The 26,843-nt window shown below is 40.2% G+C and overlaps 1 protein-coding gene and 2 non-coding genes across 3 annotated transcripts; all 3 read left to right on the forward strand.

The window, feature by feature from the left end:
* Positions 1-1,109: 1,109 nt before the first annotated feature.
* On the forward strand, positions 1,110-12,881 carry LOC102691849 (antigen WC1.1-like). The gene is made up of 11 exons (XM_069198200.1): positions 1,110-1,134; positions 1,732-2,046; positions 3,019-3,321; positions 4,018-4,071; positions 4,243-4,548; positions 4,867-4,914; positions 5,155-5,301; positions 7,148-7,240; positions 9,198-9,269; positions 9,775-9,846; positions 11,873-12,881. Exons 1-11 carry the CDS (start codon positions 1,110-1,112, stop codon positions 11,977-11,979), a joined length of 1,542 nt encoding a protein of 513 aa, XP_069054301.1. The 3' UTR covers positions 11,980-12,881.
* A 4,802-nt stretch (positions 12,882-17,683) lies between these two features.
* On the forward strand, positions 17,684-17,755 carry trnar-ccu (transfer RNA arginine (anticodon CCU)). Its single transcript has one exon. It is a non-coding gene; the product is annotated as a tRNA-Arg (tRNA).
* A 1,535-nt stretch (positions 17,756-19,290) lies between these two features.
* trnat-agu (transfer RNA threonine (anticodon AGU)) lies at positions 19,291-19,364 on the forward strand. Its single transcript has one exon. It is a non-coding gene; the product is annotated as a tRNA-Thr (tRNA).
* The last annotated feature ends 7,479 nt before the right edge of the window (positions 19,365-26,843 follow it).

Below are 26,843 nucleotides of genomic sequence, written 5' to 3' on the forward strand. Positions count from 1 at the left end.
AAACAAATTACCATATAGCTCATCTGTCCAGCACCTGTGATGTAGTTGAAGTTATATCTTCTCAAGCCCTACTGAGTCCACTAGCCTGTAAAACACCCAATCAGTTTCTAATGAAAACTACTCACTCTCCCTCCTTTCCAACTATAGCCCAAACACAGAAACCCTTTTTCTCCTGGCTGTTCATATAGACCGGTAACTGAGCCCAGAAGAGTGGCCAGTTCCACACACACACCTCTTTTCCCTCACAAGGAGTCTCACTTCTCCTCTTGTTGTTTCTCCTGTGCAGGATACACAGGGTTCAGGCTGATGAATGGCTCGGACTCCTGCTCTGGCCGAGTGGAGTTACAGTGGCTCTACAGGGAGTGGGGCACAGTGTGTGATCTCTACTGGGACCTGAGAGACGCCACTGTTCTCTGCCAGCAGCTGGGCTGTGGGGAGGCTGTAGCAGTGCCAGGGCAGGCCTGGTTTGGACAGGGCAGTGGACCAGTAAGGGCAGATGTGTTTGAGTGCCGGGGCAATGAGAGCCATTTCTCACACTGCGCTGTTTCCTCATGGGGGAGAGCAGTGTGCTCTCATGGACAGGACGCAGGAGTCATATGCTCTGGTGAGAATTGGGTGTTTAAAACACAGTGACACCCTCTTTGCTTACACACAGCAGCACACTGTCTTCATGGTTTACTGAATACCTGCTCTGTTACATGCTGCCAGCAAAAATATATTCCTTAAAGCATGTGAGTATAATTTAATCTTGTCATATATAACTCAAACATTACCTAAAGGGGTAATCATTTTCATAGTCATTTTCTTTCAGATGATTAGGTACAAAAATTTACTGTGGACAAAAATCTTTTTTATATTTATATTGAGATCACGGTCCTAAAAATGAAAGAAAGTCTTGGATCTCAGAATCCTGTAATTAACACCTGAACTGTTTAATTAGTTTAATTAATAGAGCCCTATTAAACAGGAGGCTGAAAAAGTGAGTCTCAGAAAGTCAATGATTACAGATGTTATGTACAGTTCAACCCCACACACAGCTGACACTGCACTGGTGAACCATCACTCCTGTGGACTGAAATGAGCTCATTTCTTCTTTTACAGAATCAAATATGACCAGAGATTCACCTGGAGCAGGTAAAGAGAGAATGAAGACTGTCTATCCGTTTCAATTGTAGTTTAATGAATGGTGTTAAATTGCTCCTCTCACACACAGCTCACAGTCTGATTTCTCTCTCTGTGTGTTTGAAAGGTTTCCCTTCTTCAGCTGTTCCTCTTTCAGAAACACCAGGTATGAATTAGCCCCTGTTCTGTATCTACAGGGCTCTCATGTGTTGACCTCTTTTGCTCAGTTCAATCCCTGATGAATCTGCGCATTTGTGTGTGTTTATAGTTTGCTCTGTGTCTCACACACACAGTCTGGGTCTTTGGGACCTACAGCAAACACATCTACCTGAATACAGCAGTTTGTCACCTGTAAAGCTATTGACTCTGTGCTCAACATTGGATCACAACAGTAACAAATCTGGTATAGTGCTGATGATCAACACGGAGTCTGTTACAAGTACTAGATATATTAAATTAATCAAAAGTCAAGAACCACTGTACTTGTACTGTATCTGCTTTGCCTAGTGGGCTGAGCTGATCTTCAACTTGTACTGTAACAGCAGGTCATGGTGATCTCTTAGTACTGCACTGATCTCTGACCCCTGACCTCTAATTCTCTGCTCCTAGACCAGCTGTCCCTCAGGCTGGTTGGGGCAGGAGGTGACTGTGCTGGGAGGCTGGAGGTTTATCACAGGGGCTCCTGGGGGACAGTCTGCGATGACTCCTGGGACCTGGCAGACTCTCAGGTGGTGTGCAGCCAGCTCCAGTGTGGGATGCCCCTCAGTGCCCCAGTCCTGGCCTCCTTCAGCCAGGGAACTGGACCCATCTGGCTGGATGAGGTAGGCTGTCTGGGGAACGAGTCATCTCTGTGGGAATGTCCCTCAGCAGGGTGGGGACAGCACGACTGTGGACACAAGGAGGACGTGAGAATCCTGTGTTCAGGTAAGACAGCAATTTTTTATGTTTGAAATCTGTGCAAAGGTGTAAAAGAATAAATTGAAAAAGAGGCTGGAATGGGAGGAAATGTCTATGAGTCAAAAAATATCCCTGTTCCTCAACATAGGGAGTTTGGATATAATTCAAAAACCCATCTCAAATCCCATAAGAGATTTACAAAAAAAATTGATTGAGGATACACAAAATGCAGCAAAAGGTGTGGAGGTTAGATGACACTAAATTTGGACATTTGATCTAAATACAAAGCACAGATCCAACATACCCCAGTAAACACTACCAACCAGTCAAGCATGGCAGTGTTGCGTCTCTTCAGCAGGGGCTAGGAAATCATTAAGACCTTAGGAAAAATGGACAGAGCCAAGTACAACAAATACTAGAGGAAAACATGTTTCCATCTGCTGAAGATTTAAAACTGGGGGAAAAATTCTAATTTCATTTAGACCTCAGAAAAACATACTGAAGCTTCTGGGGCTGAAGAGGTGGAGAGTAATGTGTGAAAGTGGACTCTTGGTCAATGTGGAGCCTACAGTGCTGACAGGAGTGAGTGGGGAGAGAAAGAATATCAGATGATGGAGGCAATCTTGGCACAGACGCACTCTGGAGATCATTTATATTTTTTGTCAGTGCTACGTGACATATATATATATATGTTTTGTAATGGATATCAACATTTGATTGTGCCACTTCATGAAATAAATCACGAACATGTAGACTTTGAGAACTTAAAATATTATATTATTATATTTGCCATTATTTTCACAGGTGTGGAAATGTTGATCCATAAAAGTTTTGTGACTCTGAGGGCTCTATGTTGAAATAAATGCTTCAGATCAGACCTAAATATGAAATATATTGTAGAGCAATATTGTTTTTGAGAATTTTAACTGTTGTATTAAAATAAGGTTAAGCTGTTTATGTAAGAGTGATTTCTTTCTCTGTTTCTCACTTTCTTCCCAGAGCACAAGCAGCTGAGGCTGTCTGCAGGCTGTTCAGGACAGGTAGAGGTTTACTACAATGGCACCTGGGGCAGTGTGTGTCAGAACGCCATGACGGACATTACAGCTGCAGTGATCTGTAAACAGCTGGGCTGTGGAGACAAGGGCACCATCAGAGAGACAAACTCTAGGCTGAGCCCGGATCCCAAATGGCTGGACTTTGTCTCCTGTCGCAAACATGACTCCACCCTGTGGCAGTGTCCCTCCTCCCCCTGGGGTCAGAATGACTGCACAGACCGGGAAGTGGCTAACATCACCTGCTCAGGTAAAAAGATCTCATGCTTTTCTCTGTCATAAAAGAAGTCCGTATTGATTCTTCCATGCTAGAACGTATATGAACTGTGTGGAATGAGAGACTAATGAAGGAGTGAAATAGAGGCTTTGCAATTCAAAGAACATGTTAAGAATTTAATAAACAGTTTTGCCTTCAGCTTTAACAATTCATCAAAGCAGACTTCAATAAATCATCTCTCCATCCATCCATTTTATAATCACTTCTTCCAATTTATAGTCACACAGGAGCTGTAGCCTATCCAGGGTCAAGAAATCATGATGAACAAATTAACCACAAAGAAGAATTAACCACTTAGAAGTCATATGCCATATTGCATAGTAATATGTTGTCTCCCTGTGGTCTTCATGTGATCTTATATGGTGTGTTTTGTACTGCTTATTGACAATCATTAACCCGTGACTTAATTACATAGGTATACCAAGTTAAAATTTGAAATTATTATTAATCAGGGGATCTTCCACATCTCAGCTAGAAATGTTAACTCTGCCAGATATCACAAAGTCTATCTAAAAAAGAGACACTTCCTAGTCACCTATAGCTGTAGCAAACCTTTCAGTCAGCAGCATTTTAACCCTCATTCATTCTTGTACATGTTGCTATTGTAATGTATTGTAATGTAATGTAGTACAGCAGTAATAACTGAAGTGTTATGTTATTGTTTTTCAGCCTCCAGCAACCACAGGTCCTGTTCTGAGGACCCCACTCAGCAGCACTGCACAGGTCAGTTTACAGCTGCTGTGACCCCAGAAGCGGAATCATTTCAGCATGGGATGATTCAATCAAATGTTGCAAAGCAAACACTCCCCATGATTATCCAACAGGCACCGCTCCTTTAAAGTCTGCATCCAATCAATCAGAGGTTCTTACATTGTTCTGGTTTTTCATCATCAGAGGCTCTGCGCCTGGCTGGAGGCACTAACTGCTCTGGCCGGGTGGAGCTGCGGTACGAGGGCTCCTGGGGGACAGTCTGTGACGACTCCTGGGACCTGCAGGATGCCCAGGTGGTCTGCAGACAGCTGGGCTGTGGGGACGCAGTGAGTGCAGCAATAGAGGCCTCATTCGGACCAGGGAGTGGTGCCATCTGGCTGGACGAAGTGAACTGCAGGGGCAGTGAGCTTCTCCTGTGGGACTGCTGTCACTCTGGACTGAATCAGATTGACTGTCAGCACAAGGAGGATGCAGGGGTTACTTGTACGGGTAAGATTGGAGGGATGGAGGATTTTCAATACATTACAAACAGGGATTCTTATCTCTGCAGGAGTTTCATATTCTGCCATGTCATTTCCTTTATTTCATGATCATTCTAAGCAGGGGCAACATTCAGCTCTTGTTAAGCCAATTAATTTAGTTGCAGGAAGTGATTCAAGCCCAGGCCTATCTAGGTTCTCCTGCTCTGATCTCCATTTGTGAATTCTCTTGACTTCTCTGACAAATGTAAAGGGATTTAAATCTGGACAGACAGCTAGACCACATGCTTGATTTCTCTAAAACAAGCTTTTCTTTTCTCTTCCCCAGGTTTGACAACTACAACAGTTACAACAGCTACTCCAGCAGCAGCAACAAGTAAATTACAAGGCTTTCCTGTTCCAAATAATCCTTATTCTCCATACTTATGCGTCTTCACATATCCAGTGCAGAAACCTTTTCTCTCTCTTCTTGGCATGACACTAACAGTTTTACTGGTCTGGTGGAGGGGGTTGGTTGACCTTCTGTTGGGTTCATCTGATTTAAGCTTCAAGGGTTTGTATTCAACCAACACTACATCTCACCTTCTGAGTTCTTCTCCTTTCCTGGCTTTACCAGGGGTCACTAAATCACCCAGACAGCCAAAGCAGGAGGCAGGAGGCTGGAATGTCCCGGCTGTGATCTTCTTCCCGTTGGGAGCTCTGGTCTTTGTGCTGCTGGTCCTGCTAGTCGGGCAGCTGCTGCAGAACAGGAAACTGCGTAAAGGTAAGGAGTGAGTCCAACTGTGAAAACCTGAGATGGTGTTTGTGTTTATTACACATGTAAAAGTAACTGTATGTCACGATTATTGTCCCTCCTCCTTAAGGGTGCTCGAGCCCTTTCACTTCAGACTTAATTCTGTGCACCTGACCCCTTTTCCCAGCCCACCTTAAAAGCCAGGTGCTGACGTTCAGCCTGGCTCTGCATCTGGTTTCCGCACCGTGCGAGTCCAGGACCTGGAAGCGCCTGGTCCCGTTAAAGTTTTAACCTCTGTTCCTGTTCCTTGTCCGCCGGTTCCGACCCGGTTCGTGTTTTTAATTCCTTGTTTGGATGGATCACCTGGCTATGGACTTTCTTGCTTTTTTGGATTCCCTCTATGGATTACTTTTGGATTGTTTGCCTCGGCCACACCTTCCACGTGCACCAGCGCACTTTGGACACGCCCCCCCCCCCCCTGTTTTCAGCCCCGTATTCCTGCATGACTTTTTCCTAGTGTTTCCCCACTTCTTCGGATTGTGTCGTCCGCATAGGGTCCGGAAAGAACTGTTCCTTACACTGTATATGCAAGTTTATGTTCAACTGTATATCTTAATAATCAAATGATACTCAACCTCAATGAGAAAGAATCTATTCACATTTCATTTCAAACTAAATATCACCCTAACAAGTTGAGAGAATCTTCCCAGGTCATAGACTCCAAACTAGGTGTACACACCTGTGCAGCAGCAACAGGTTTACATTGATCTGTTCAGACTTTCACAAAAGACATTTAGTCAAGCTCTGGGATGTGTGCTGTCTTTCACAGAGCTTTTACCTGACAATAAATTATGATCCAGGGATTCTTGGTGGGATTTCAGTTTGGGGAGATCACAGGCCAAGGTTCCGGGACTTTGGGTTTTGTTTCAGTGTGGGGTTCTTCTACAGTTCACTTCATTCTGTTCTGCTCTACTGTGTTGCTCTTGGGTGTTCTTGTGTGTTCATTTGTTTAAGTGTTATGTTAGGTCCCATTTATTGGTCAGAGCCTTCTATGTGTGCTCACTATGTACACATTGAAAAGTTCTTCACCTTACCAAATTAGGACAACTAATGGTGTCCTCTTTTCCCTTTGTTTCTGAAATGGCTACTTAATTGCTTGGCTATGGATTAGACTGCTTTCTTGTATTCACATCGTGATCCTTGAGAATATTCTCTTCTGCCCTATATACAATGTGTAAAGTGCATGATACATAAGTAAGAATTTATTGTATCTTAATTTCAATAAGATACAATAAGAAGGAACTTAACCTCACAAATATTGCCGGATGTTGCTGAAAGCTGTGTCTCACAGGAGTTCTGTATTTTCCAGAGGCTGAAGGAACTAAGGAAGGTGAACAGGAACTAGAGAAGACAGAAACAGGCAGGGAAAGCAGCCACTGCAAAGGTGCTGGGCAGTTTAGCCTCAGGTCTTGGACCTCAGGTTTCGGGGTTCACTGCTAGCATGTCTCTAGTAGCAGCTCAGTTATCTCAATGACAGAGCACCTTTCCAGTGGATTTTATACAAAATGCCATGTTTGATCAATGGGAAGACTGAGTGGCTGATTGATAGGATGACAGACGTATTAACAAATGGCCAGAGTGTATTTGAATAGGAGCCTCAGAAGAAATGTGATCATACATGGTAATGCTATGGTGTCCCGGGATAGCAGTAGTTTCTGAGCTGCTGTCGGTTTGGTTGCAACATTGTGCAGTTATGCAGTGACAAGTGGTTTTGTCTTCCCTCTGTTAAAAACACCCATAAGAAAATATAACAAAAAATTAAATATTTTTAAGATATCCATTAAGCTGTGTGTCCCCTTGTCTGTTCTTTCCAAAGCTTTAGCTGAAGCAGAATTCGAACCCATGAATGTCTACCAAGAAATTCCATTCAAACAGACTGTAGAGGGGGCCCACCGCACCGCCAGGAGAGGTGAGTGGACACACACACTGGCAATGACAGCACCCCCTCTTGTACAGGAGACAGGAGATCACACTGTTGACCACTCAATACTTCAGTCTCAACAAGTGAACAAACACACTGACACAGAATGTTTTCACAGGTTGTCATTACCGACTCTGTGAACCAACTGGATGTGCTTTCTCAGCGAGCAATGGATGCACAGCAATCTTCTACACAAAACATTTCAATTTCACACCTCAGAGCAATAGTGAAGTTACTCTTAGGGACACTGTACCTGGGGAAGGATAAAGACTTATCATTGTTGTCACGCCCTCTGCAGCCAGACGGCGTTCCTACCCTTTCCTGTCCCTAGTTTCCTGTGCTTTGCTTTCCTTCTGGTGTCTCTATCTCTGGGGCTATATATTTCCAGGTCTCTCATTCACCTTCACTCAGCATTGACATTCAGATGGCCTGAGACCTGCCTAGCACCAGGTTGCCCCAAGTCCGCTGCCTGAGGGCATTGGTCTATACGACTCCAGAACTGCTGAGCCGGGCTAATCTCCCATTCCGCCGCTACGAATAAGATCTTTTCTGCTCTCCTGCCATTCCACAGTTTGTCCCTTCCGACATCCTTAACAGAATGCTGAGCCTCCTACGGACCCCGCGAGTGGCGCATTTTTGTTTTTCCCGCAGGTTTTTTTTTTCTCCCTGGGCTTTTTTTTCTCTCAGCTCTCCTATTCTAATAATGGGATGCTAATTCCGACTGTGAGCGGGCTGCGGCCTGGCTTTCTTCGGGTTGTCATTCCGGCATCTGTGATTGAATGTTGAGCTGGCCCTCCTCTCCTCATTGCTGGATATCACTCCGGTCATCCGTACCTGTGAGCGGGCCGTGTGCCTGGCTTTCCTCGGGTTGTCCACTCCGATATCAGCGATAGGGTGGTGAGACTTTTTATCTCTCCCATTCTCATTGCTGGATATCACCTTCCTGACATGCGTGCCTGTGAGCCGGTCTAGTGCCTGGCTTTCCTCGGGTTGTCTTCTGCCGATATCAGCGATAGATTGGTGAGCCTTTTTGCCGTTCTTCTATTCTTATTGCTGGATATCACTCCAGACATCCGTACCTGTAAGAGGGCTGCGGCCTGGCTTTCCTCGGGTTGCCCACTCTGATATCAGTGATAGAATGTGAACGTGCCTATTGCGCAGTCGGCGGTATTTTTCCGGGGTTTTTGTGTTTTGATTTTTAGTTTTTGCTTGGTGTTTTGATTTTTTCACTTCCTGTTTTCCCCTTCTCTCTGGTGCCCCTTCCCCATGTGTCTCGGAACTTTTGGTTCCTATCTGTTTTTTGTGGTTTGTTTCCCTAGTCTCCCATGTTTATCTTTGTTGTGGTTTGTGCTTGTGTACTTTGTTTTAAGTTTCTGGAGCTCTACCTGACCCCCCCTTCCTCTACCCAATAAAGGTTTATACCCTGGAGGAGGGGGCAGCTCTCAGCCGTGGACTCCCGGAGGTTTCCTTTCAGTTAAATTAGGTTTTTCCTCCCCCCAGTGCTGTGCAGCTCATTTATTTGTATGGGCGTTATGAGCCGCCCATAAAGGGAGGGGGGGTTCTGTCATGCCCTCTGCAGCCAGAGGGCACTCCTACCCTTTCGTGTCCCTAGTTTCTTGTGCTTTGCTGTCCTTCCGGTGTCTCTCTCTCTCTGGGGCTATATATTTCCGGGTCTCTCATTCACCTTCACTCAGCCGCTATGCATAGGGTCTTTATCTCCTGCCATTCCACGGTTCGTCCCTTCCAACATCCGTGACACTTGGCCCATATGACATCCGTGACAGTTGTTTAGCTAAATAGAAAGAATTCAATGCAGTATTCACCCGGTCTCTTCTTAGAAACACAAACTCTGTGTTACTGTTCACTCCTAGTGGGAACAGCCAGTAGAGGACAGGGAGGCTGCTGTCTGACTGCAGGTATTACTGGTCTGTCCTCCTGTTCACAGGGAGATTCCTCTCTGATGAGCTGACTTCTGAATATGACAATCTGGAGGATAGTAAGGAGCACCCTGTCCCAGGTAAACATTGCCCACTCACACATGTGTACTCTATCAAGATTTGGATAAACTCAATTTTGTTGTTTTGCAAACCTCAGTAAATCAATTTAGCCCGTGTTTGTAGGAAAAATGCAAGAAGCTCATTGACTTATTTTTAACATGCTATTTGGTATTATGATGATGTTGGACATGTTAATGCCCACTCCGATCTTGAGTTAACTTTTTAAGTCTTAAATCATCAGACTGTTATCTTGTCTTACAGGGATATGTGTCCACATCAGTCCTGTGGCCAATATACACTGTCCTCCAAAATTTTCCTCTGTTCTTTATCTACAACAGTATTTTCTTGATTTGCTATTACAACTTATTACTTTGAAGTTGTTCGGAGTAATTAAAGAAATTAGAATAGAAAATCTAAACAAATTCACAAGTAATAAGAAGCAGCAGAAGAAAATAGCAGTGTGTTTGTTGAAATTAATTTACTAGCTGAAACACATACTGTATTTAATTGATCTCTTGTTCCCAGGAAAACTCCTCTGTGATGAGCTGCAGTCTGAATACGATGATGTTGAGAACAATGAGAATGAGCCCATCTCAGGTGAGGGCTGTGGTAGTCAGGGGAGCTCACATTGGGGGTGGGAGGTTAAGCAGGTTACATAGAGTGGGTTTTACTCAATCCCTGGAGTGCCAGCTGGAATCCCTACTCAGAAACGTTACATGAAGTCCTGACTAAAAAACACATCTATTAGTCTATTAGTATATTCTATTAATATATTCTGTTTTCTACAGATTTTAAATTGGAAGAAAGTTTAGATCCCAATCCCATTTACTGTTCTCCTATATTTAAATTGAAAGCAAAAAGGATGTTGGGACAGGCTATACATTTACAGTAATGTATGTATGGTTTGTGGCATTACTTGGGGGCGTGTTCAGTGTGGAGGCGGAGCCCTGGATAAAGGGTGGCGCGTTGCCCTAGCAACCACAGCTGTGTGACTGCTTAAGGACCACAGCATTTGAGGCCACGTTTTCCTCTGTTTTACTTTCTTTTTTCTTTTCGCCTGTCCCGCCGTGTATCTCCTACTGGGACAGGTTGAGTTCTTTTTTGTTTTGGCCTCGCTCTTCTTTTCTTCCATACTGGATCCCACTAAATAGGAATAGTCCAGTCTGGATGCCACTGTCCCAAGCGATCTTTCTTTTCCCCCAGGGTGGACCCCTGCTAAGAGTGATAGTCCAGCCTTTTTTTTGGTTTTCGCTATCCTCACACTGATGCCTCTGCCCCATCAGATGGGGCGTCGAACTTAAAGGTGGTCGCCGTGGCTCCTCCCACTCCCACACTGTTGCAAATAATATAAACAATATAACATTTTTAGAATTTTTAAGGAAGACACATTATCTAATTAATCTGTTTTTGATGTTTCTTGTTTCTATTTTATTGGGGATATGAATATCTGTTTACAAAATACATATTTTGTAATTTTAAAGTTTTCTACTGTGTCTTTTTTGTGGAACTTTGTCAGATTTGTGGAACTTTTTATATAGAGCCATTGTTGAAGATGATACCCTGGCTTTTTTTCAAGAACTACCTGGTTAATATCCTGGATCAATTAGTTACTGGGAACCACTAGTTACTACTGATTTTCTTGAAAATAACCTTTGTATGGTTGTATATGCTATAAACAAAGGTGAAAACAGCTACCATTTTCTATATATCCTTTCATTAAACAATTAATAGGTATTATATTCTGACATTAACTTATTTCACTCACATTTCACATTTTCAAATTGTGGGAAGAATGCCAATTGTAAACTTCTCAGCATTGATCGCCACATGTATCTTGACAGATGCTTCGGTTAATTTATATCTTTTCTACAAGCTTGTTTCTTTGACTAACTTTTCAGCCATTGTAGGCCTAAGTGACTAAACACATATATGTGCTTTCAGCACTACACTTTTCATTACTAAAAACACTTTTCTTTAAATATATCACATATTAATCTCCAATATTCTCTAAACACCACCATTAAGTTTGTTTTCACAGTAGCAAAACTATTGTGTAATAAACAAAACAATAGTATAATGCTGACAACAGCACTTCAGACAGAAACTGCTATTTCTAAATAGCAAAATAAACTAATATTTATATTAGGAAAAACAAGAACAGCAGCACAGACTACATGTCACAAGACACAAGGCAAGCCAAGCTTTTCAACAGTGTGTTTCATAACCAGGTACCAAATAATAAAGCAAATTAATCTTTTTATAGGTATATTTATGTAGTGTTTCAGTTAAGAGAAGCTCCAAACTCCATCCATAATTCGCAATTCTCAAAAACAACATCACAAAAGCAAATATTTGCCAAAATATATATGAAATATGCCAAATATAGTGAACAAAAAAAAGAAATGGCTGCCGGAGAACCTATTATGTTTTCAAATAGACCGGGCTATGGAAAACATTGATTTAATAGTTAGAAATAGCTCCCATAGCTCCTAGCTGTTCATCACATTGCCTTGTGTTTTTTATCCATTTTTTTCTGTCAGTGAAGATCCCATTTCCTCTTGTCAGGCTGAATCTATTTGCTGGGGCCTGTCTTCCTCTTGTGCTGACTGTGTTTCTCTTGTAGGTGTCTCTCCTATTGCCCCTGGAGTGCGGAGTCTCCTGGCCAAAGAGCCCTCAGAAGACGAAACTTCCTCTGTTGACAGCACTGACTATGATGATGTCAGAGTCTAAGCAGCTGTGTGAGCCTGACTGTGTTAGATTATAGCTTGGGACTGAGTAAAACCAATATAATGCACCTTTTGTTCCTGCACTGCCACTGTTAAAATACTATTTTTTCTCTCCCTTAATGTTTTCAGTTCTATATCTTATGAGGATTATGAAGATCCACAGAATTATAAGGTTAGGGCAGTGTACAGTAATTACAAAGTCACTGGCCTAGTGAGACCATGTTAATGTGTCTCCTGCTGTTTCTGCCAGGCTGTGAGACTGACCTACACATTTACTGTATACCTTTAAATTGAGAGACATTGCATTGCCACAGAAGGTCTAATGTCCAGCAATTCTGAGATCAGCACTGAACATTGTGATCGTGGTTACCTGTTAACTGCTGCTGACAGACAGATGTGTCTTATTTCCAGCACATGTAGATAAAAGAATGATCAATCAATCGGGCCTGATTTCATCTAGCAATTTCCAAAAACACTGCCTTCACAGAGCACTGAACAACAAAAACAATGTGTATACATCAGGGGAAATACAGAGATAGATACAAGCAAACAGAACAAGCAGCAGAATTGTTCAAATGATAAAAACATCTCACACGTAGACAAAAATGACTAAAATAATCCTTACTACATTAATCCTAGGCAACTGCAGCAAGGCTCAAACTCTAGACTCTTCAGTCAGAACTGATGAGTCATCTTTTCAAATTAGGTTTTGGAAGACTGAATGTAACCCGAATGCTTTTAGAAGACTAATTATTTTTGTTTTGAAGTACTCCAGGATGGTTGGGTATGAACTTTGCAAAATAAACATGTTGTCTAATAAACATGTCTGGATGAGTGTTGCCGCAGACATCTGAACACACAGATTGGAAGTCACGTTCCTGCTCAGTGGCTTTTTTGGCTTTGATATAGTCTAGCTTTTTATACTTACATAAGTCATTTTTAATATGTTTGTTATATGCTTTATGTACTGTAAATTGAATGTATCACTTTGGGCTAAATTTGTAAATAAAGCTTTACTTTTCACAGACCTGGTGAAAGTCTTTTTCCTGGTTAATAATATAATATTGAAAGTGACAGTAGGGTTAAGAACTACAACCATATACAGTACATATGGTTCAGCCACAGAACCAGGAGATCATATCTCCTTCTTCTAATAATATTATTGTGGCTTTGTTTTTGTTACAGAGAGATCTTGGTACATAGTATATATATAAAACAATTTTTTGTTGTAATTCAAGGTTCTGGATCGTAAAAAAAAATATTTTTCCTTGCTGAAAGTCTAACACACAAGAGAGAATGGTGATATACATAGAAAAATTGGTACCAGATGATAATTTATAGCGGCTTCCTGAATATTTGCCCTGTAAGAGGCACTTTTTTGTGGAAACTATCAGGTTTTGTTGTACTATCGTGTGAACTCTTGCTCTTAAGATGGTAAGAGATTGCATTTGGTATTGCATGTAATTAAATGGCAATTCTTTTATTTGCTCTGTTTCCTACAGTATATCAGGAAAATAAAATATATGCTCAGTAGAGGGGCAAAGGTTTTGAGTAGTGTTGTAGGAAGTTTCTCTAAACACTTAAATAAAAAAGCAGAAAGAGATTCTTCTTCAAATAGCGAATATGATGCCTTTTTGGGGCCGAATATTAGACAGAGTCATCGTGCGGAGTTTATTCCTCCTCTACCGCAGTCTCTGCCTTGGACCCACCCCTCTTGGTACATCAATTTTCTGTATAGAACACCGAATATCTTGAGGAAGTCTTGCAAGCGAGGACTGCTGGATTATTGAGGTACAAACATTGGTTCAAAATCAACATCCTCTGCTATTGCCGTTGCTTCTTTGATAGTTTCTTCAAATTCTTCATCTGACCTTCAATATCGAGGGATATTTATCATAATACTATACAAATAAACAAGCCTCTTTTACAGATATTTAAGATGGTTGGCAAGGTGTAATCCTCAGCTAAAATATTTTAAAAGTACAACAAAATAACATAATATTGAACAGCACTTACAGTAGGTTAACATTTAGAATTCAAATTAAGGTAAATATACGAAAATATTAAAGTACAACTCCGGTCGACCTGTTGTTTTGGCTTGTCAAGTTCTTAAACAATTTTGCGTTGTATTTTAAATTACTTAAGTTGAACATGCTCACACAAGCTCACACCTGAAGAAGGCTTCACAGCCGAAACGTTGTTTTCTCTCTTCTCTGTTCAGCATGAAATAAACCTATTACTTGTTCCCCTGCAGACTACGCATACTGATGCAGCTACCCACCTGAACTACTTTTATTAATAAAGCCGTTTATTGATGAAATTCATTCTGAATAGTTGTGGTGTCTGGAAAGGAATTTTATTTAAAATAACAATAATCTTCAATCGAGTGGTAAATAAGTTCATTACTTAGTGTCTATATTATTTCCACTACATTGAGGGCAGTTCCAATTGAGGTCAGCTGCAACAATCATGGCTGCTGAAATTTGTCAGCAGCTCTGTACAAAACCTATTCTCAATTGCAACAAACGTAAAATAACAACTGCTGCCCATTAGATGTTACTGAAGTAGGAGACTAACAAACCACCTCTTCACAGGTTAAAGCAACTCAGTAGGGGACTAAGCAGAACATTACATTTGTCCTGAATGTAGTGGAAATAATATAGTCACTAAATAACGAGCTTATGCACCACTCTCTTGAAAATTATTATTATTATATTTAATTACAATTGTTTTCCATACACCACAACTATTCACGATCAATCTTATGAATACACGTCTTTTATTAATAAAAGTGTTATTTATTAATAATTGTGTTATACGTGTAATAAGATACTATGTCGTTCAGTTTGTCTGTTTGAGCGTCGTCCTGAAATTCACACACGAGGGAAGTCATACGAAAGAAATCACAGAAAAGATATACAGTATCGTAGAAAGAAATCCAGAGTGGAGACACCGACAATTGAAAACGGCTTCAGACACGCGATGCATGTGGTCTACCACTGAACTTAACTCCACAGTGCTCCTTTCGCTTGCGGTTCTTTAATTGTGTTCGGAAGAGTGGGAGTCGACTGAACATTTTAAAGGTCGAAGCAAGACACCGGGGTAAAGTTAGCTTGAAGTTCGAAAACGATTTTGGCACGCCTGTAGCGTTTACACGAAACCTCTTAGAGTTGCGAGAATACTTCCTTTGTGTATAAAATATATTGTGAATGCTTTCTCAGCATTTACTTTTAGTTTTTATGACATTTGTTTGACCAAGCACGAATATTCTTTTGTCGATATCTTCGCAATGGAAGCACAGAATGCCTTCAAACCAAATGCATTTTAAAGACCACGACTTGTGGATATTTCCACAGCCTTTACATCAAACTATCAGTGAGCTAATTATCTTTTTTAAAACCTCCGGGTTTTCATTGATGCTTAATTACGCACTGGAACCCGGGGACCGCTGTGTACAGACGTTCACAACGCGAGAAATACTGTTCAATACGGCTTTGTGTGAAAAACCCGTATATGACCATAGGAAGCAGAACAGCCCTGTCTCCAATTACCCAGACTGTAAGCACGGGAATAAAGCTTTGTTTGATTTCTGAAACCCTTTCTTTATGTCCTGTTTTCATTCAGGTAAGGGTCAACTATATTGACAATACTACTGACAGCAGGAAGATTAAAATATTCTTTACTCAGCAGCTTATTAAAACAGCTCCCATGACGTTCAAACCGACTTTTTTCACAGAACACTGACACAGCTTTGTGTTCTGAATCTCTTTTCTCGTGCTTTTATTTAATGTGGCACAATGCACTGAGATAACGTGCCAAAACTGTTTTCGAACTTCAACGTAACTTTACCCCGGTGGAGGACGCTTGCTCAGCCAGCAGACTCAGCGCTTACAGAACGCAGATGGCTCAGAGCGGTGTGTCCAACCGACTGTAAAAGAGGCGAATTCTGCCGGCGCCGTAGCTTAGTTGCTTTAAGTACCTGTCTCGTTAACTGGAGATCCTGGCTCCACATCCCAGCTGAGCCTTTCTTCCTGTCTTTTTGTGCAGAAAGTACCATTTTGGACAACCGCGTAGGGCTTGATTTAGTTTAATGCATGAATGCATTTCCTTTCTGCAACAATTTGTTTTTCAAGACATTAATACAGCTTGTGAAAAATGAAATTTAATTCTTGCCTATCAGAGCAGAAGGAATATTGCCGACAGGCAAGAAAATGCAAGCAATGTTTATTTTTTGACCGGAAAAGTGCGAATGGAGTAGAGCCTCTCTCGTCAGTCTCTGTGGCGCAATCGGTGAGTGCTTTCAGCTGTTAACTGAAAGGTTGGTGGTTCAAGCCCACCCAGGGACGATCTTCTTATTATTGTCAATGTAAACACTGCCTCCGCTAAAGCCGAAACCTTAAACCTCTTTATATTTGCCGAAAATGCAAGTCTTTTGCCCGTGTCCAACAACAACACTTGAGACCGGGGAAGTCCAATAGTGATCAACACCGCAACTCCCCAGACAACCATATTCACCCATGGAAAAGTATCTTTGAAGGGCTGGCGGGAGATATCATTTACACTCCTGTTGCGTCCTCTGCTAAAATAGTTTAGAAATATTTTGATATATTTACCTTCATTTTAACATAAATATAAACATAAATGCTGTATAATCTACGCTGTACAGTCAAACACAGGTATATTTTGAGTCTCGTGCTGATCGTCCTGTGGATCCAAAAGAAAATGTTAAAGCTGATACATTTTCGATTGCATCTAGCTATAACGTCCCTGGAAAAGAGATTTTATTAGTTGCGTGCAATCGGTATCTTTTACTTTACGTATGGTAGTGGAAATAGTTTTAAAAATGTTTTCTAAAGAAGATTGTATTGCCAGGACCTGCCTTTAGCGCTCAGTAGCGATGACGCTGTTGATATAGATGGAGAAGAAATGTAAGATGAATTGATGATCTAAGCTAAAATATCCCTAACACGCCTCCTGTAACAGTGTTTGTATTCATAACAAGTAATATTCTTTTTCAAACCCGAACGTTGCTTTTGCATTAAGTGTTATGTAACCATTAGCGGTTTCGGTAGCTTCTGAAGAGCGCACTTTTCCAAACTGAAGCCTATAAGAACATTATTCAAGATGCACCATGGCCCAGAATCGTGCATCGGGACAAGGATCAACATCAATTGAAAGTACTCCCAAATAAAAGATTTGACCGAAAAATTGAAAGAGTAGGCAAGTATTAAAACAACACTATAACTTCTTGACTTCCAAACTCTTTCCTGGTTCAGGCCATGTAAAATGACATCATCAGTGGAGTCATGCCAAGGTTGTGAGTTTAAGCCTCACCTGGAGCAGCCTGGTTTTCTGTCTTGACAGGTAAACAGTGTTTTGTGTTATTTGCTTAATGGAGAGAGGATTCTGTGTTAATTGTGCTCTCTCCTGGGAGAGGTCAAGATGAGAAGTTCACGAGGCTGGTGGTAAATATCCTGTCCAGGAATATCGGGGCTGTAGGGGGTCAGATCTATAGATGTAGTAAACACATCAGTGGGGACGGTGTGTCTGCTCTCTGTGAGAGAGCCGGGCGGAAAGAATAATCTGTGGTCTGGGAAGAAGAGACCCTCGTTGGAAGAGCGGCGCTCCTCACAGGAGAGAATGAAAAAAATATTTTTCAGGGACGCTGATTGTTCTCTTTGGGGGAATTAAAAGCACATGTGGCGAATGACCTCGTGGTGCAACGGTAGCGCGTCTGACTCCTGATCAGAAGGATGTGTGTTCAAATCATGTCGAGGTCAGCTGATGTGTTTGCAGGTGCTGCTGGTACCGAACCTGGAAATTACACCACACAGTTGGGTTTTATCTGTCCACCACATAAATAATCTGAATGAAATAACAGTGCAGTACAGAACACCCAGTCAGGAGCGTATGCAGCAAATCATCTTGAACACGACAACAGAAAAGGCACACTGCACATGTGCGAAACATCACGTCCGACTTTAGAGACAGTAACATCAGAGAATAGAAGTTTCAGACCTTCTTTCTGTTACAGGTTCAAGCAAACCTGAAAGTTAGGGAGTGTTTGGTCACTTTTGTATGAAAAAGTGTCTGAAGCCTGTAATTATAATTTGCCCTTTTTTAATTGTGGTTGAAATCAACTCCCATGTACCAAGACCTTACAGTATATTCATGTTTACTTAAATGACTAACGCTATTGGACATTAGTTGGTGTTTTGTTTTTGTAACGATTTGCTATTTCATGCAGGAAAGAAAGGAACCCAGACCCACCGTTTGCTTTCAGGTGCGGTTCATTTACATAACGGACATCTATTTCTGAGGAGCCTGATTTAAATCACACAACCCCGGTAGAAGTCGAATCGACAATCTAATAAACCGAAATCAGACGCGTTATCCATTAAACCACTAGCCCGTCACGTAAATGAATTGCACTACGGTGAGTTCAGCGCCGCTACTAGTAATACCCCACCCCCATCTTAAATTTCTAAATGAGAAACGTGTTTTCTACATTTTTATCAGTTTTAAAAAATCATCACTTTTAAGCAGACAAAGCCTTTATTTGTCGCTCTGAATTTCTAATTGATTTAGAATTCCAAGAAAAAAGCATGTTGTTCCACAGCGGCGTGAAAAATTCATGTCTTTCACTCTACTTCTCTCTTGTAGTAAAGCAGATCTTGCTAGGTGAGCATTTGCTCCGGTAAATTAGGTCACTTTTCATGTTAACTCACTTCTTCTAAACACAACATTTCCTGGTGCATGTTTTCTCCATGAAAAAAAGACATTTTCCCTTACATGATTTCTGGTTTTGTTTCATCAAAGAGTACAGAAAGAAGAAAGAAAGGAGAAGTGTCGTAAATGAACTCTGTCATCCTTGGGAGATGTCAAGAGCATTGGACATGAAAAGTGCCCGATAAAAGCCATTTCTGTACGTTTCTCTTAGTGTCGGGGCCCGAATGTAAAGGAGGCAACATGCTCAGCCAGCCGACTCAGCTTACTGAACGCAGGTGTCTCCGAGCGGTGTGTCCAAGGGGCAGTAAAAGAGGAGAATTCTGCCGGCGCCGTGGCTTAGTTGGTTAAAGCACCTGTCTAGTTAACGGGAAATCCTGGCTCCAAATCCCAGCAGTCCATCGCCTGTGTTGCACTAGACACCCTGTAGATAATCAAAAGCATATTGAGCTCCTTGTTAATGAAATTGGCGGATAAAAGCCATTTCACATCCTTTCTCAACTTGCTCAGTGAGCAGGCTCACCGCACACCGAACGAAGATATAACAGAGCAGTGTGTCCAACTGGCTGAAAAAGGGCAGTGCTTTGCCGGCGCTGTGGCTTAGTTGGTTAAAGCGCCTTTCTAGTAAACAGGAGATCCTGGGTTCAAATCCCAGGAGTGCCTTACTTCCTGTCTTTGCCCACCGTTTATTGTTACAGACAATATGCTTCTGCATTATGTTTAAATGAAGTGTTCATTTCGTTTTTGGCACAACTTATTTTTCAAGAAATCCACACATTGCGAAAGATAAAATGCTCATCTTTCTTATTAGTGCAAAAGAATTACTGCCAGCTGGCAAGAAAATGACAACGATTTTTTTTTTTACTTTAGCCAAAAATCTGTGAATGTAGAAAAATATGACATGTGTCAGTTTCTATGGCACACTCAGTCGGGGTGTGCTTCAGTTAAACACAACGTTGGTAGATCAAACGCACCCAGAGACACACTTCGAATTAATCTGATCTTAACATTACCTTCTCTAAATGTTATTGAGTTTCTTTCCACGTCCTTAGCCATCTTGATGTTTGCAGAGATTTTCAACTTTTGACACGAGTCAAACTACAAGTAAATAGTGGAGTTCCTAAGTCAATATCACCGGGAATGTGAATATAAATGTAAACATCAATATTTCTGCTGTCTCCCGAGAAACACAAGTAAAGAGTCAAAACACAATAAATAATACCAAAAAAACTATTCAGTTAACACCCAGATGTGACAAAACACATTTAAGACTTGCATCCCCTTTAAATATGTATTTCCTTAATATCAGTTCTCTTCACTCGCCAGGATACCTGCAAATTCACTATCGCATATTAAAAGCTGTGTGTAAGTCTTACGTGTGCTCTGTCACATCTGGGTGTTAAATTAATAGATGTGTTGTGTACTTTAATATGATTTGGCTCTACGCTTGTGTTTCTCAGGAGACAGCAGAAATATTGGGGATTTGCGGCTTCAGGAAATAATGTGAACTTTACAGGCAAATGTAAGGTTACGTTAAAGAAACAAAAACTTATTGTCACCTTTTTCAACGTGATTTTTTAAGACATTTGTTCGGAATAGTATATCTTCTCGTGTCTTTGGCTGTTATCCTACAATAACGGTGTTGAAATAGCAGGAATGTGCGGAAAGAATCGGAGATGGAACAGAAGATTCACCCAGTCGATAGTAAGGTTGTGTATGACCGCACACACTACGGTACCAGTGTTGAGTAGCTTGGTTTAAACCAGAAAAGAGTAGAAATCTAAGGTCTTCGGATCCGTAGTCAGACACGTTATCCATTGCGCCACTGGCATTCCTATAGCATTTCCATACAGCACCACATTGAGCTCAGAGCCGCTATTAGTAATACATCGCTCCGGTCAACATTTTCTCAATTAGATTCACGTGTTTTTGTACGTGTGTCTAATTACTAAGTCTTTCATTATGTCTGGATTAAAATAATGTCTCTTTTAAATTGACAAAGGTTTTATGAGTCTCCCCGAAATTCACACACGAAGAATAAAATATATCCCGTTTAAAAAGAATCCAGAGACGCCGGCAATAGAAAACGGAGCGTCTTAAGTGTGGGCTATCACTGAACTAAACTCCCGATCGGTAAGTTTGTCGGCGGCTTTTTAATTGTGTTAGGAAGAGCAAACAGTCCACAGTGTACATTTTAAAGGTCTAAGCAAAACAATCAGACGTGAGGAATTATTCAGAAAAGGAGCCTCTCCTTTGTATACTGAGCTTTCGGGTGAACGTCAAAGTGAAAGACAAATTCGCAATTTTCACTTTTTGATTAAGGAACAAGAAAACACCATCCTTCAAACTGGATTCAGACCAGGGACATAAGAAATACTCGCTGCTTTTTCTACAGTCTTAAGAGCTAGCAACTGAGCTATCGAGAGGTCGGAAAATAAACGTTTAATCACACGCCCAGTCTAGCCCAGTCTAGTGTAGTGTTCCTCTTTATTTAAATCCCAGTTCGACATCAAAATACTCACATCCATAGTCTCGTTTAGTAGAAGAAATGGACCAGGCTTCTACTCTATAAACGTCCAGAGTTCTTATAAAACATTTAAAGGGATATCAGTGCAGGCGGAAATTGACTCTTTTTCTGATGGGATCAGGGTCACATAAAACCTTTCGTTTGGATTGAGAAGAGGATCATGGTGACACTCAAAACATACAGATGCAGCCATTCAAAATGCGCGGGCGATACCGCATTAATTTCCGGTACGCTGTACGCAGTCTACCGCAAGCTACCGGTAAATACCGCGAGTTACCGTAAATTCTCCTATAATACGACAAGCAAAATAATAGTATCCGGAATTTCCGCAAGGTGGAGCTAATAAAGCTCAACCTCTCATGTTTGAGCTGTGGCCATCAGTCTTTAACGAAGATATTACTAATAGTAATAATAATGAATGACCTTGGACAAGCTGTAAGTGTAAACTCAAAGTATTGCCCTGGTCAACATTCTTTTTTTCATTGACCGTCTTTGTAAAAGTAACACCACAGGATTTCGCAATCACACATTTGTTTCCAATCATGCAAAGTACAGTGATTCACCATGCCTTTCACATGCTCATAAAAGAGATTGATTTAGGAACATAAACATATTACTGTATGAAAACTGTACTGTATATGTATATTTAATGTCTTAACTGTGCCCGTTTAAGTATTGAATATTCATATCTAATTTTACCACTGAAGGGAAATCTTAGTAGCTGAGCATAAAAAGAATAAGAGCATACTGCAACGTGTGTGAAGGCCATAAACGATATTAATTTTGGAACATAAACATACAGTATATAGCTAGTCTTGGTACTTTAAAGAAAAAAAGACACACCAGTATTCCATTTCTCCCTAAACATTTTAAGTCTTTAACTAACATGATACCGGAGTTAACAAGCATACTTTTAGAATTTGATTAAAAGGGAATATAATATGGAATAGCGTATCTAAAGAATTTAATAACGGTATGATTATATTCGTGTACTGCGACAGGGCTGTGTAAGGCTGTTTCGCCTCCCTGTTCATGCGAGTTGTCTTGTAGCCTACTGGTCTATGTGTGTGACTAACAAAGCACAAGTTGTGTGTTTGAATCCAGCTGGTGCTGGACCTTTCTTTTAACAAACATTTCTTCGAAAAAATAGAATAGCGATATTATGGACAATCAATTGACTTTTATATTTCAAAATATCGCAACATGATCGATTCTAAGTCATTTTTGATAACAATGAATAGTCACCTTCTTCCCTTCTCACAACGGTTCCTGCTTCTATTGTGTGTGTGTGTGCAACAGAGTAAATTTTTATTGAGAATTGGAGGCTGGACAGTATGCGTTACAATATAAACATTTATATTGATTTAAATCGTGTTCTGATTTAAATCGCAAACGCGTGTTTAAATATATGTGTTTAAAGGCGATATACTGTATAAAAGCGCTGATTCCTATGGAGTGTGTCCCGCCGGGGATTCAAAAAAATTATTTTAAATTGGCTGATAGAGCTTAGACTACTGTAACTGTATTCTAGCCTGTATTACAAAAGAACATTGGACAATGCAACGTAAATTGCAAAAATGCACTTGGAATCTGTCCAAGCCCTCCTACAAAAATTATTTAAACTGTGACACTGATCATTCATCTCTAAATAAACTTTATTTTATATAGCGTTTTAAGCGAATAGGTAATTAGATTGCTCATAAACCTAATCGCTTTTTCTACATAAACACAGCATGATTGCTCTCTGAAAATGCATTTCCTTTATTTATACAGTAGGCTCAGATTTCAACTATAGATCGTATTATTATTAACTTTCTTGGAAAAATGTATTTTATGTAAACCATGTTTGCTATTAATTCATTTAGTGCTAAAATACGTTCATTGTCTTCCAATCGAGTCGAGTTGACATTGGAAGCCTGCCACACCCGGACTGTTAAACCAACGCATTAGCACGTCAAAGCCCATTGAGGGTATTGAGCCAGTATTGGCTTTAGTATTCCCCCCCTCTCCCCTCAATTCAATTCAATTCAAGGTGTTTTATTTGCATGACAGATGGGTACAAGCAGTGTTGGGTATGTATATTGTAACGCTTACGGCAGACAGGCCCTTTGTAAGAGCCGGCGCACCAGAGCAGCGCACCGAGGGAGCGTCTGCATTTATAACTTAGTTTTTAAAATTAGTCAAGCAATATGAAGCATCTCCTTTTACTTTTAAGTCCCTTAAATACATTGAGCACAGCTTTCTCACCACTTAAGATTGCTTTTGATACCATTCTTACACAAAGCAGAAGGGAGATCTTAGTGCCTGAGCATAAAAAAAATAGGAGCATACTGCAACGCGTGTGAAGTCCATAAACGATATTAATTTTGGAACTTAAACATACAGTATATGGCTGGTCTCGGTACTTTAAAGAAAACATACACACCAGTATTCTATTTCTCCCTAAACATTTTAAGCATCGAAGTCATTAACTAACGCGATACCGGAGTCAACAAGCATACTTTTAGAATTTGATTAAAAGGGAATATAATATGGAATCGCGTATCTCAAGAAATTAATAACGATATAATTATATTCATGTTGCAAAAGAACTGGAACGGACATAAAAACTCCGTTGCTTTTAACAGAGCGTTCCATAATTTCTAACTACGAAAATGCCAGGTGAAAGGATTTGTAAACATATTTTGTTAAAGCAAGTCAGTTTTTTCCGCAACACATAAAATACATTTTTCCAAGAAAGTTTAGCCTTTGTCACTAATGAAACCACTAAATAAAGACATAAATATAGAAATCTTAAGATTTGTTTTATTTAATGTTGGTAGCAGGATGAACTGTCAGAGTGTATATTTTGTCGCAGAGTTGCTGCAAGATGTTAACAGTGAAAAAGGTATTTAGAAAAGAGTTATTTCAAGATGAAAATTTTCAGAATAATTGCAAATCTAGCAGGATAGAGAAAGCACAGAAAACTGGCAGTTAGATTGATCAGATTAGTATGAAAAGTCATTTAGCAAAGGGAATGAGAAGAGTGACAAACTAGTATACTTTAGATCTTTTTTTCTGAACCAGGGAAAATCTGATCATGTTTCCCTATAACAATAATAAAAAACTTTATTTGATATATCACCATTAAAGGTGGCATCTCAAAGCAATACAGTAGATGTAAAAACAGATAAAAGGACCACAGATTACAAAGTAAATGCATATAAGAAAGACAAGCAGTTAGAGGTGCTACCAAAATTAGAAAATGAAGCAAATACAGACACTAAGTCTTCTGAAAAGAAAGGTTCTGAGGTTAGATTTAAACTGGCCCTGGTGTGTGTGTGTGTGTGTCTGTCTGTCCTGTGATGGATTGGCGCTATGTCCAGGGTGTATTCTGCCTTGTGTCCGTCGCTTACTGGGATAGGCTCCAAATCCTCTGTACTGGATAAAGAGAATAGAAATGGATGGAAGTAAAGGCACTGTGTGGATGGAACTATACACAGTGTTAGAAACCCACTATGAAATGGCAGCATCTCACTGAGAATAAAACATTTTATAGTGCTGGCTTAAGGAAACAGCCTTTCCACCTCTCTTGCACATCAGCATCCATACCTAGTTATTTAAACAAATTGCCTCTAATTATAAACATCTTAATATGCTGGCTCTATGGATCCGCATCAGCTATGTTTGCCCATTCCTTCAATTCATGTGCATCAACGCTAGCAACTACACAAAATCTAAAATATGAGCTCTACTTGCCACTTACAATACCAACAGTACCAGCTAACTTTAGTAGTGACATTTTCATGGATCTTTTTAACAATAAAATTTACAACATCAGACTTCAGACACAATTAAAAAGGCCTCAAAAACGTCCGGTACAAACATTTTCAGCATGGAATAAACCTTTACTTTAATGGTATAAACCTTAAATGGATTCATATTCTCAATAAGATTTGGTGCTCAGTAACATGACTTAGAAAATGACAGAAGACATACGTATCATGCTTATCCTTCTATTTTTCATAATCGTAAACTCCTTAAGGCAGTTACATTTTCTCTGTTCTGACCTGGAGTTACAGAGAAATTTAAATTCTAATAAGAGATTTGTAATGAGGAAAGTCATACCAATCACTCATACCAGGATTTGCAATTACAATACAAATACTTTCTTTCTGTATGTGTTTATTTTGCAGTTTGAGTCTATGGCATTCCTTTGGGGGTCTATACTCCAAGGCATGACTTTTTTATGGGAACATGACATTTTTTTAAAGTCTTTTAATGCAAGCTTCATATAAACCCTTAGCAGTGGTTACTGTCTGGAGCAGGTACTTGAATGGCACAGATTCATTGAAATGATTCAATTTCTTTTGAAAATATTTGGGATAATACATATTCCAGAAATCACAGCCGTTGAATTATCCAGAAATTAATTTCTCTCAGGGTGTATTTAACCCCTCATGGATGGCATTGTATGAAATGAGTTTGTAGTTCCCCATTTGCCTCTATTATGAGATGCTGTGGACACTATTTTATACATTTTAGGAGTGTCCATAGGAAGGTATGTTATAGAAAGAGTGAACTTCTGTTTTGCCATTATTTTTAATAGGGACGTTACATGTTTACACTTGGTGCTCCTACTAGAGGAGAGGATATGATTAATCTAGGCTTATCACAGAAACTGAAACACATCTGGTTGGTGAGTCTACTGTGGGTAAAATGTTACTGGTACCGCATGTTGTAAAGCTCAGTATTTTCTCTCTTGGCCTGACTTTTTTTAATGTCTGAGTGTTAGAATCCATGTTGTTGCTGGTAAGGGAACGGTAGGTGCTGTGATTGACACAGTCAAAGCCTTGTACAGAGATACCATTGTAGCTGTTTGACAGTATTTTAGATGCCCTTAGTTAAAAGCATGGGAGGAAGTACTGCCAAGGGGAGGGGGGGGGAGCAAGGATTTTTTCTTTGAGTTTGTGAGGTTATTTTTTGTTATATTGTGTTTCAGAAAGCAAGAAAATAAAATTTACTGTATGATAAAAAGAGAAAGAGCTGGAGTAGATCCTCAGATCAGTTTGCTACCAGCAATCAAACAAAAAAAATGGAAAGAATTGTCTCCTCCTGATTGGAACCTTTCTTACTGTCTTATAATTTATCAGGCTACCTTTTAATTTCCACTGAGAGAAGGAAGTCACTTGTCATGCAGCTATTTTATTCTTCATTGCACAAAATGCTCTAAGTTAGCAAATGAAACATGAACACGTATTGAAATAAATCAAGAATACGATTAACATGAATGTATAAACATCCAAACTATACTTTATCACATTTAATTATTGGGTTAGCTTTTTATTGAGCCAAAATGTTATAAATGTGTGAACGTCTGTAAAATGGAAATATTTATATTTTTCTCTTTTCTGTTACCTGCCTGACAGCATTTTGTATCCCATTCTGTATATTACTGGAAAATATTAGACCCAACCTAAATAATTCATGGGGGTAGTGGGACACAGTACTGCAAAGAGTCTCCTTAAGGGACAGAGCTATTAGCACTTATGTGTTTGAGTCTGGAGAATATAGTAAACTCTAAACATTAAGGGAATGCATGGAATCGGAAAATATAAATTGCATAGTACACAAGA

The sequence above is a fragment of the Lepisosteus oculatus genome, chromosome 14 (genome assembly GCF_040954835.1).
Source record: "Lepisosteus oculatus isolate fLepOcu1 chromosome 14, fLepOcu1.hap2, whole genome shotgun sequence".
Classification (NCBI taxonomy): Eukaryota; Metazoa; Chordata; class Actinopteri; order Semionotiformes; family Lepisosteidae; genus Lepisosteus; species Lepisosteus oculatus.

Excerpts from the sequence above, each read along its gene's own strand:
- LOC102691849 (XM_069198200.1), top strand. The coding sequence starts at position 1,110 with ATGACCAGAGATTCACCTGGAGCAG. Across the intron at positions 4,072-4,242 it reads CACTCAGCAGCACTGCACAG|AGGCTCTGCGCCTGGCTGGA; the intron begins GTCAGTTTACAG and ends TTTCATCATCAG. Across the intron at positions 4,549-4,866 it reads TGCAGGGGTTACTTGTACGG|GTTTGACAACTACAACAGTT; the intron begins GTAAGATTGGAG and ends TCTCTTCCCCAG.